Raw genomic sequence first — 12397 nt, 5'->3', positions numbered from 1 at the left:
ATAATTGGGAACGAGCCCAAGTTCGATCTTACCAGATCAAGGGAAATTATTAGTATTTTTTTTAAATTTAGAGTACCCAATTATTTTTTTCCAATTAAGGGGCAATTTGATTTGATTTTGATATATTTGATTTATTGTCCCATGTACCGAAGTACAGTGAAAAGTATTTTTCTGCGGCCGAGGAAACGTACACAGTACGTACATAGTAGACAAAAGAATAATCAACAGAGAACATTGACAAATGGTACATCGACAAACAGTGATTGGTTACAGTGCGGAAGTGGCCAAACAACGCTCCAAACAACGCTAATACATGAGCAAGAGCAGCATAAGGCGTCGTGAATAGCGTTCTTACCGGGAACAGATCAGTCCGAGGGGAAGTCGTTAAGGAGTCTTGTAGCTGTGGGGAAGAAGCTGTTCCTATGTCTGAATGTGCGAGTCTTCAGACTTCTGTACCTTCTGATTGATGGAAGGGTGACCAGTTTAGCATGGCCTTGTCTATATGTTTTACTGTTTTAATGAAAACATATGGCCAATTCACCTACTCTGCATATCTTTGGGTTGTGGGGGCAAGACCCACACAAACATGGGGAGAATATGCAAACTCCACACAGACAGTGACCCAGAGCCGGAATCGAACCCGGGTCCTCGGCGTCGTGAGGCAGCAAAGAGAAAGTAATTTTGAAATCGTTAATCAGGTGTTTTCAAGGGGCTCTCTTGAAACACAGTTTGAAAGCAATTTGATGCTGCAGTCCAGAATCCGGCATCATCGAGCCTCATAGAATCGTACTGTAGCCACCTGGGTTGGCCACTTCCCGACTTTAAAATGGAGATCCGCTAAGAATGCAGGGAAAATTGGCCAAACGCAGGAAAACAAGCAGGTGCAAAATCTCCTGTATATTAGAACTTGCAGAAACCCAGACAGCATTGAAACTGACGACCATCTACATATTGATGAGCAATCCCCGGGAACAATTGAAACAGTTAAGGTAATCGAGGCCAAGCCAGACTGCTCGGCGCCAGCGGGAGCCAAAACAAAGGGAGGCCAACGGACACTTAGGAACCGCCCAGCGATCAGGGAACAGCTCCAGTATTGGAGAAATCGATCCAAGTGATCAGAACTCAGTCCAATCACTTGGAACCAGGTACGGGGTCCGCCCAAAAGGGCGCAAAGCCCCTGGGGACTATAAAGTAGAGTCCCCAAGTTCAATTCATCCTTCTTGGCAGGGTCTCTCAGCAGCTCGAAACAACAGCAGAATGTGGGAGGAAAGGGTCACCTCTCGTGTCCCTTCTGACTACATCTGCGGGAAGTACACCCAACTCCAGCTCCTCGAGAGCCGCATTAGGGACCTGGAGCTGGAGCTGGATGAACTTCGGATCATTCGGGAGGCGGAGGAGGTTATTGAGAGGAGTTATAGGGAGGTAGTCACACCTCAGGTAAAAGAAGAAAGTAGATGGGTTACCGTCAGGGGAGGCAGAGGGAACCGGCAGGCAGTGCAGGGATCCCCTGTGGTCGTTCCCCTCTATAACAAGTATACCGTTTTGGATACTGTTGAGGGGGACGACTTACCAGGGGTAAGCAATAGGGTGCAGGTCTCTGGCACAGAGTCTGTCCCTGTTGCTCAGAAGGGAAGGGAGAAGAGGAACAGAGCACTTGTCATTGGGGACTCCATAGTTAGAGGAACAGACAGGAGGTTCTGTGGGAACGAAAGAGACTCACGGTTGGTGTGTTGCCTCCCAGGTGCCAGGGTTCGTGATGTCTCTGATCGTGTTTTTGGGATCCTTAAGGGGGAGGGGGAGCAGCCCCAAGTCGTGGTCCACATAGGTACCAACGACATAGGTAGGAAGAGAGATGGGGATTTGAGACAGAAATTCAGGGAGCTAGGGTGGAAGCTGAGAGCTAGAACAAACAGAGTTGTTATCTCTGGGTTGTTACCCGTGCCACGTGCTAACGAAGTAAGAAATAAGGAGAGAGAGGAGTTGAACACGTGGCTACAGGGATGGTGCAGGAGGGAGGGTTTTGGTTTCCTGGATAATTGGGGCTCATTCTGGGGTAGGTGGGACCTCTACAAACAGGATGGTCTTCACCTGAACCAGAGGGGTACCAATATCCTGGGAGGGAGATTTGCTAGTGCTCTTCGGGGGGGTTTAAACTAATTCAGCAGGGGGATGGGAACCTAAATTGTAGTCCCAGTGTACAGGATGTTGAGAGTAGTGAGGTCAGGGATAGGGTTAAAAGTTCGAAAGAGGGCACCGGCAAGCAGGACGCTGGTTTGAAGTGTGTCTACTTCAACGCCAGGAGCATCCGGAATAAGGTGGGTGAGCTTGCAGCATGGGTTGGTACCTGGGATCTCGATGTTGTGGCGATTTCGGAGACATGGGTAGAGCAGGGACAGGAATGGTTGTTGCAGGTTCCAGGATTTAGATGTTTCTGTAAGAACAGAGAAGATGGTAAAAGAGGGGGGGGGGTGTGGCATTGTTAATCAAGGAAAGTATTACGGCGGTAGAAAGGACGCTTGAGGACTCGTCTACTGAGGCAGTATGGGCCGAGGTTAGGAACAGTAGAGGAGAGGTCACCCTGTTGGGAGTTGTCTATAGACCTCCGAATAGTCCCAGAGATGTAGAGGAAAGGATTGCAAAGATGATTCTTGACAGGAGCGACAGTAACAGGGTAGTTGTTATGGGGGGCTTTAACTTTCCAAATATTGACTGGAAATACTATAGTTCGAGTACTATAGATGGGTCAGTTTTTGTGCAGTGTGTGCAGGAGGGTTTTCTGACACAGTATGTAGACAGGCCAACAAGGGGCGAGGCCACATTGGATTTGGTACTGGGTAATGAACCCGGCCAGGTGTTAGATTTAGATGTAGGTGAGCACTTTGGTGATAGTGATCACAACTCGGTTATGTTTACTTTAGCAATGGGCAGGGATAGGTATATACCGCAAGGCAAGAATTATAGCTGGGGGAAAGGCAATTATGATGCTATTCGGCAAGATTTAGGAGGTATAGGATGGGGAAGGAAACTGCAGGGGATGGGTACAATCGAAATGTGGAGCTTTTCAAGGAACAGCTACTGCGTGTCCTTGATAAGTATGTACCAGTCAGGCAGGGAGGAAGTTGTCGAGCAAGGGAGCCGTGGTTTACTAAGGAAGTTGAAGCACTTGTCAAGAGGAAGAAGAAGGCTTATGTTAGGATGAGACATGAAGGCTCAGTTAGGGCACTTGAGAGTTACAAGTTAGCCAGGAAGGACCTAAAGGGAGAGTTAAGAAGAGCGAGGAGAGGACACGAAAAGTCGTTGGCGGATAGGATCAAGGAAAACCCTAAGGCTTTCTATAGGTATATCAGGAACAAAAGAATGACTCGAGTAAGATTAGGGCCAATCAAGGATAGTAGTGGAAAGTTGTGTGTGGAATCAGAGGAGATAGGGGAAGCATTAAATGGATATTTTTCGTCAGTGTTTACACTGGAGAAAGACAATGTTGTCGAGGAGAACACTCAGGTTCAGTCGACCAGGCTAGATGGAATTGAGGTTCAAAAGGAGGAGGTGTTAGCAATTTTAGAAAATGTCAAAATAGATAAGTCCCCTGGGCCAGATGGGATTTATCCTAGGATTCTCTGGGAAGCCAGGGAGGAGATTGCTGAGCCTTTGTCCTTGATCTTTATGTCGTCTTTGTCGACAGGAATAGTGCCGGAAGACTGGAGGATAGCAAATGTTGTCCCCTTGTTCAAGAAGGGGAGTAGAGACAACCCTGGTAATTATAGACCTGTGAGCCTTCGGTTGTGGGTAAAATGTTGGAAAAGGTTATAAGAGATAGGGTTTATAATCATCTTGAAAAGAACAAGTTGATTAGCGATACTCAACACGGTTTTGTGAAGGGTAGGTCATGTCTCACAAACCTTATTGAGTTTTTTGAGAAGGTGACCAAACAGGTGGATCAGGGTAAAGCTGTTGATGTGGTGTATATGGATTTCAGTAAGGCGTTTGATAAGGTTCCCCACGGTAGGCTATTGCAGAAAATAAGGAAGTATGGAATTGAAGGTGATTTAGCGGTTTGGATCAGTAATTGGCTAGCTGAAAGAAGACAGAGGGTGGTGGTTGATGGCAAATGTTCATCCTGGAGTTCAGTTACTAGTGGTGTACCGCAAGGATCTGTTTTGGGGGCCACTGCTGTTTGTCATTTTTATAAATGACCTGGAAGAGGGTGTAGAAGGATGGGTTAGTAAATTTGCAGATGACACGAAGGTCGGTGGAGTTGTGGATAGTGCTGAAGGATGTTATAGGATACAGAGGGACATAGATAAGCTGCAGAGCTGGGCTGAGAGGTGGCAGATGGAGTTTAATGCGGAAAAGTGTGAGGTGGTTCACTTTGGAAGGAGTAACAGGAATGCAGAGTACTGGGCTAATGGCAAGATTCTTGGTAGTGTAGATGAACAGAGAGATCTCGGCATCCAGGTACATAATCCCTGAAAGTTGCCACCCAGGTTAATAGGGCTGTTAAGAAGGCATATGGTGTGCTAGCCTTTATAAGCAGGGGGATTGAGTTTCGGAACCACAAGGTCATGCTGCAGCTGTACATAACTCTGGTGCGGCCACACCTGGAGTACTGCGTGCAGTTCTGGTCACCACATTATAGGAAGGATGTGGAAGCTTTGGAAAGGGTTCAGAGGAGATTTACTAGGATGTTGCCTTGTATGGAGGGAAGGTCTTACGAGGAAAGGCTCAGGGAATTGAGGTTGTTTTCGTTAGAGAGGAGAAGGCTGAGAGGTGACTTAATAGAGACATATAAGATAGTCAGAGGGTTAGATAGGGTGGACAGTGAGAGTCTTTTTCCTCGGATGGTGATGACCAACACGAGGGGACATAGCTTTAAATTGAGGGGTGAGAGATATAGGACAGATGTCAGAGGCAGTTTCTTTACTCAGAGAGTAGTAGGGGTGTGGAACGCCCTGCCTGCAATAATAGTAGACTCGCCAACTTTAAGGGCATTTAAGTGGTCACTGGATAGACATATGGATGAATATGGAATAGTGTAGGTCAGATAGGCTTCAGATGGTTTCACAGGTCGGCGCAACATCGAGGGCCGAAGGGCCCGTACTGCGCTGTAGTGTTCTATGTTCTAACCCTTGACCTGTGCCTAGCAGCTGCACCAACCAAGTAAGTGTCCAGTCAATGCACGCTACGAGATAGCCGCTCCTAACCATTAGTCTATACCAGCTGGAAGCCTGCAGACTCAGAATCGAACGAAAGGCCATTTGTTCCCCTGACCTGGTGGGCCAGTTTCCAAAGCTAAGTATTGGCCTATTGGTGTTAGAGATAGTCTAGTGAGTAGTATTTTATGCATGAGTAGCGATTGACTGTGTGTATAATAAATGTGTTTTGATTTGAACCTTACTAACTGGTGTATTGAGTTATTGATCAGCACTTGAACTGGAACCTCGTGGTGGTATCGTAAAGATACCTGGCGACTCTAAAGCAAGGTTATAAAACAGAGCAATTAGGTGTTAAGCACACTTAGCAACATTTAGCAACAGTACCCCACTATAGAAGGCCATTGGGCACATTTGCCTGTGCCTGCTCGTTAAAAGATCTATCCTCTCAGCACCACTCTTCTGCCCTGTCGCCAGTGCCCTGCAAATGTTTCCTTTGCACAAAACTATCTAATCCCCTTTTGAAAGTTACCAGTGAATTTGTTCCCACTCGTCTTTCAAACAATGAATTCTAGATCATAATATCTCAATGCATTAAACAAATCTACTACTCATGTCCCCACTGGTTTCTTTCCCAATTATCTTAAGGCGCTGTCCTCTGGTTACTGGCCCACTTGTCAATGATAGATATCATACTTCAAGGTGCCTTAACAGGCAGGGAAATAATTCCTGTTACTTGGTTAGGCTACACAATGCACCAATGGGTACACAGTGATTGACTGGTATGATGCCAAGTATGTGGTCTGTACTTCTCAATAACTGGTGGATTGTATCAAACAGTAAATCCCTTTGGCTGTCTGCAACAGGGAAACTACTGACTGTACCCAAACAGCTCCTGATTGCAGAACTGAAAATATAGGCCAAGGTTTTCTGGGCCCCCACTGGAGGTGGGGGGGGGGGGGGGGGGGGGGGGGGGGGGGGGGGGGTTCTGGCAGCACAGACGGCTTGTCATTAGCAAGAAATTCCTCCTCATCTCTGTCTTAAATTAATGACCCCCTTACTCTAGGATAATGCCCTCTGATCTGAGACTCTCCCCAAGAGGAAACATCCTCTCAATATTGAAGTCAATGGTCGCTCGCATTGCTCCAGCCTGCCACCAAGGTACCCACTGCAGGAGGAGGGGGGGGGGGGTCACCTCTGCGGACTGGCAAATCCCACCTACTAGTGTACATGATTGGGCAACACTTGCTAAACAATCCCGATTGTGCTAAGAACTGCACTAACAACCAATGTCAGGTCACAGCATAGCTCACTTATGCACTCCAGAATCTACATATACATTCTTGTCAATAAAAAAAAGCTTAGGGACAGCCATTCCATGTTCAGTCACCATGGCAATGCCTTGACCAAACAGATTTGACTTTAACTAAAAGCATGGCAATTAAACTGTTCCCTGGTGCAATCTCTATGACCATGTCTCAACCAATCAGAGCCCATCTTGCCAACCAATTCAGCTCCCTTTTTTGCACGAGTAGTAAGTCGTTGCTCCCTTTGAAATTTGTTCTCCGGTCTGACCTGATGAGCTAAAGCGAGAAGCTTCAACAGGACGCTTCATATTTTTTTCAGCCGTGCTTTTTGATCAAGTTTGATCTTTCTAGGAAATGCCTATCCGTGATTTTACAATTGATACTGTGGAACAAAAAGATTCCAAAATAAACGGATGTGCCTGCATGATATTCGGTCCTGTTATTCTACAATCGGGGAGGGGCAGAGAAATGAGAGAGAAACAATGTTTACACATTCATTGTTCACTGCACTTAGAAGGCAACAAAAGCTCCACACACTTTGTACACTCACTGAGAGTAGGTATAAAGCAGTATTGTCCAACAGAAATCATTGTCAAGCCGTAGGTTTGGTTGTGGCAACAAAGTTTCAGTCACATGCACTAATTTCAGCAGAAAATCTTTACTTACTCTCATAATACAGGTAAATGCACTTCAACATTCTACCATAATAGCTAAGGAAGTAAAGCCCTCACAATAAATTTTATTAAACACTAATTTTTGTCTGGTACTCTTACCAATGAATATTGAGAACACCCTGCCCAACATAGAGTCTGTTACACATTTTTTATTTACTAATCAAGAGATGAACTTTGCCACATCTGGATTCCCAATCAACCACATCTGGCTAACAGACTGCACAACACCGGTATCAAACATGTTGTGACAACAAAAGCCATTTATTGAGAAAACAGGATTTTGAGGACAGTGCAAAACCAGCAGATGGGAAGTGCAGGAACAATGAACGATTGGTGGAGTTTATTGGACAGCAGTATAATTTTGACAGCTACAGCTGCTATGGAGACCATGAGCCTTGCCCCTCATGTGGTGGTGCTTGGGCTCATCGCCATGGAGGGGCTACCACACACACTTCCTTATGACCTCCCCAACTTTCAAATGCCCAAAACTGTTCAAGCCATAATAATGAAACACAATCTTCCTGCCATGCCTGGAGCAACCAGCTTTCATTTGCCCCTTGGAGCATCAGCGGAAAATTATATTTTTCTCCAAAAATCAAGTAAGAAGGTTGCTGCCATCAATCTGCAATGCTGGTGATGGAAACCCTGCTCTCTAAAGTGTTCTGTTCAACTGAGAACTGGAGAAGGTTCATTCACATTGCTCCCCTGCTCAAGGGGAGGGCCAGTTTAAGTGTACACAAGCATAATTCACAGGACTTTGCTCACTGGTTTAAAACAAAGTTATAAGCTTACATTTTTCAAAACTTGAATATTAAAAGTCTGTGAATGTGAACTCTAATATAATGCTGCTTACACTGTAAAGGGCAGGAACACACTGGCACCCATTTAACCCCCCCCCAAACTCTGCCCCCCCCCCCCCACCCACCCCTACCCCCAATCCCCTTCTGCAGCCAAAAATCACGTTCAAAGTACAGCAGCACACAGCCAGAGGAGTGTTCCACTGCTCCCAAACCCTTAAAGTAGGGCAGGAGGAGGCCATTTGAGCCTCTTGTGTTGATACGCAAATGCCAAATCCATTTACCCGCTTTGATGATAGTCAAAGCTGACAGCTCCAAGATGTTCAGGTTAGGTGGATTGGCTGTGCTAAATTGTCCCTTTGTGTCCAAAAAAGGTTAGGTGGGGTTACTGGGCTACCAGGAAAGGGTGGAGATTGTGGGCTTAAGTAGGGTGCTCTTTCCAAGGGCCGCGTGCAGACTCGATGGACCGAATGGCCTTCTTGTGCACTGTAGGAATTCTATGATTCCATACAATATCCTCACTTTATAACAAACACACTAAAAGTAAAGAGTTAAGCCAGGGGGAAGCTGTCTGGGCCAAACAGCACGGAAGCCTCTCATTCCAGGGCAGAACTTTTAAACTTTTTAAACTGGAGTTTTAATCCAGTTTGGAAGAACTCCATCACAGGGGACAGGTTCCTGTTAGAAGGTGTCTCCCCATCTCAAGGTTGCTTTAGGCTCTGTGCTTCGCCCTGGGAGTGTAACTCTCCTCTCCTCCCTCCCCACCTTCCTTACCCGGCAGCTGCAAGCTCTCACTCACCTTCCGCCTGCCCTGGCGGAGGGGGCTGTGACAGCAATCCCCGGGCAAGCTCCTGACTGTCGCACTGTCCCGTTCCAAACTCCTGCTCGGCTGCCCGGCCGCCTGTTCCTCCTGCCCCGGGCTCCTGAGCCCCGAGCCCGGGGACCAGGAGCCGCGGAAGCCAGGCAGCACCGCCAGCAGCAGCAGCAGCAGGAGGGCAGAGGAGAGGCAGAGGGGCAGCATCCAGCGGCAGCGAGGGGCAGCAGAGCCCGGGGGCACCAGCCTCCTCCAGGACATGTCCTCAGGGAGGGGAGGAGGGAGAATGATCGGTTCCAGCTGGGACTCTGGATTGCTGTGAGTGAGTGTGCACAGGCTGTCACATCAATGAATGAGAGCCAGGAAACAGCACTCAGTAATAGCCCACCCTCTTCACCTATCCCCAGTCCCAGGCACATCCCCAGCCCGCCCCCTAGGCTCAGCTGTCAACCCCTGCCTGATATTGCACACACTCTCCCAGGATCTCCCCACCCACTCTCACAGACTTAACCCCTTCCTGTGGAGTGCTCCCCACTCTCTCCCTGCACTCAGCCAGTTTCCCCACAGCAACAGACTCAGAGAACTGCATGGGAGCCCTGTCCCTTCCCCCTTCCCTGGAACAGATTGGTCCTATTCCCACTGGATTTGGAATAATGAGAGGTGATTAATTTGTGGATTTAATTTGAGGAATTCTCTTCCCCACAGAGCTGTGGAGGTTGGGTCATTAAATATGTTCAAGGCAGAGTTTGATAGAGTTTTGATGTACAAGGGTGTTAAGGGTTGGGGGGGGGGGGGGGGGGGGGAGACCGGAGTTGGAATTAAGAACAACCATGATTTTATTTTAATAATAATCTTTATTAACACTGCAATGAAGTTACTGTGAAAATCCCCTAGTCGCCTGTTCCAGCGCCTGTTTGGGTACACCGAGGGAGAATTCAGAATGTCCAATTCACCTAACAGGCACATCTTTCGGGACTTGTGGGAGGAAACCCGGAGCACCCGGTGGAAACGCACGGGGAGAACGTGCAGACTGCGCACAGACAGTGATCCAAGCCGGGAATCAAAACTGGGACCCTGCCGCTGTGAAGCCACAGTGCTAACCACAGTGGGGGGGGGGGGGGGGGGGGCTAAGGGCTGAATGGCCTCCTCCTGCTCCAATGCATTGTGTTCTTTTGGAGTTAAGGTGGCATTGGTGTGGGGGGGGGGGGGGGGGCGAGGAGGTGGTGTTGAGGTGGGGAAGCTGTAGAGGTCCATACCTCAATGATACACAATCACACACCAGAGAAAGCTCCATTAACAAAAACTGCAAAACCTTTCCCCCTTCCCCCATATACATAGGGGTTGGGACTTCTGTTAAGAAGTGGGGGAAATTAGTATTAAAAAAAATAAAACAGGGAGTTGATTAGAGATGTTGGGAGAAATGATGAAATGGGAATTTTCCTACCAGTGGAAAACCAGTATTTTACATGTGTGATTAGAGAAAACAATGGGCTCTGGAGGTGGTAACTTCAAAATGGAGAGATAAGGGAATGGACATGTACCTGCCAAAACCAACTCCACAGGATGAATAACATCAAAGGGAAATAAATAGTATAATTGTGAAACACAAAGGGGAGAGGGAGAGACAGCTAACAACAGAACTACAGTAGCTGCAGATATAGAACCCATAGAATTCCTACAATGCAGAAAGAGGCCATTCAGCCCATTGTGTCTGTGCGACCCTCTGAGAGCATCCTGCCAATCCCCTACCCTAGCCCCATAACCCTGAATGTCTCCCAAACCGAACCTGAAGACTGTTTCCCAGACGAGGCCACCTTAGCCTGGCTGTGGTAATTATTTGCTGGATTTAGCTCATAGAGTTTCTGAATAATCTTTGGTGTTTGTAGAAAGGAGTTCAAGCAACATAGGGCAAGAGATGGTTTCATGTAAAATTATGTATGTATAATCATCGATATAATTAAGTGCCATGGCATGTTATAGTCCTTGTCTGTGTTTTTGGCTTTCTTTTGAGTTAATAAATATTCTTTATTAATTGTGAACCTGACTGGACTGACCCTCACTGGATTGTACCCCATTCCTCACATTATACCAGAAACATACATCACTCTGAACTGGTGGTCCAGATTATCCATCTGGGTTGGGGATAGCGCGGGTTCAATTCCCATACCGGCCTCCCCAAACAGGCGCCGGAATATGGAGACTAGGGGCTTTTCACAGTAACTTCATTGAAGCCTACTTGTGACAATAACCAGTTATTATTATTAACATCAACAAGGTTCATAATATCCCATACACTGACAGGGTGTGACTCCATACACCTCCATAACACTCCAAACACTGACAGGGTGTGACTCCATACACCTCCATAACACCCCATACACTGACAGAGCGTGACTCCATACACCTCCATAACACCCATACACTGACAGGTGTGACTCCATACACCTCCATAACACCCATACACTGACAGGGTGTGACTCCATACACCTCCATAACACCCATACACTGACAGGCGTGACTCCATACCCTCCATAACACCCCATACACTGACAGAGCGTGACTCCATACACCTCCATAACACCCCATACACTGACAGAGCGTGACTCCATACACACCTCCAAACACCCCATACACTGACAGGTGTGACTCCATACACCTCCATAACACCCATACACTGACAGGGTGTGACTCCATACACCTCCATAACACCATACACTGACAGAGCTGACATCACACACCTCCATAACACCATACACTGACAGAGCGTGACTCCATACACCTCCATAACATCACTGACAGGGTGTGACTCCATACACCTCCATAACACCCCATACACTGACAGAGCGTGACTCCATACACCTCCATAACACCCATACACTGACAGAGCGTGACTCCATACACCTCCATAACACTCCATACACTGACAGGCGTGACTCCATACACCTCCATAACACCCCATACACTGACAGAGCGTGACTCCATACACCTCCATAACACTCCATACACTGACAGGGTGTGACTCCATACACACACCTCCATAACACTCCATACACTGACAGGGTGTGACTCCATACACCTCCATAACACTCCATACACTGACAGGGTGTGACTCCATACACCTCCATAACACCCATACACTGACAGGGTGTGACTCCATACACCTCCATAACACTCCATACACTGACAGGGTGTGACTCCATACACCTCCATAACACTCCATACACTGACAGGCGTGACTCCATACACCTCCATAACACCCATACACTGACAGGGTGTGACTCCATACACCTCCATAACACCCATACACTCAGGGTGTGACTCCATACACCTCCATAACACCCCATACACTGACAGGGTGTGACTCCATACACCTCCATAACACCCCATACACTGACAGGTGTGACTCCATACACCTCCATAACACTCCATACATGACAGGGTGTGACTCCATACACCTCCATAACACCCATACACTGACAGGGTGGACTCCATACACCTCCATAACACCCCATACACTGACAGGGAGTGACTCCATACACCTCCATAACACCCATACACTGACAGGTTGACTCCATAACTCCAACACTCCATACACTGACAGGGTGTGACTCCATACACTGCCAGACGTGACTCCATACACACACCTCCATAACAC

At 47.5% G+C, this 12397-nt stretch overlaps 1 protein-coding gene across 2 annotated transcripts in view; it reads right to left on the bottom strand.

The window, feature by feature from the left end:
• The window catches only part of mettl24 (methyltransferase like 24), a 192789-nt gene extending 183715 nt beyond the window's left edge, over positions 1-9074 (bottom strand). For both annotated transcript variants that reach the window (XM_038799175.1, XM_038799176.1), the window contains exon 1: positions 8728-9074. In XM_038799175.1, coding sequence (XP_038655103.1) covers positions 8728-9003 — 276 coding nt within the window. In that variant the 5' untranslated portion in view covers positions 9004-9074. The remainder of the gene's footprint in view (positions 1-8727) is intronic.
• Between the last annotated feature and the right edge of the window lie 3323 nt (positions 9075-12397).

Source organism: Scyliorhinus canicula, chromosome 6, assembly GCF_902713615.1.
Source record: "Scyliorhinus canicula chromosome 6, sScyCan1.1, whole genome shotgun sequence".
Lineage (NCBI taxonomy): Eukaryota > Metazoa > Chordata > Chondrichthyes > Carcharhiniformes > Scyliorhinidae > Scyliorhinus > Scyliorhinus canicula.
Note: the sequence above shows the minus strand (reverse complement) of the source record. Positions and strands in the feature narration are given on the sequence as shown.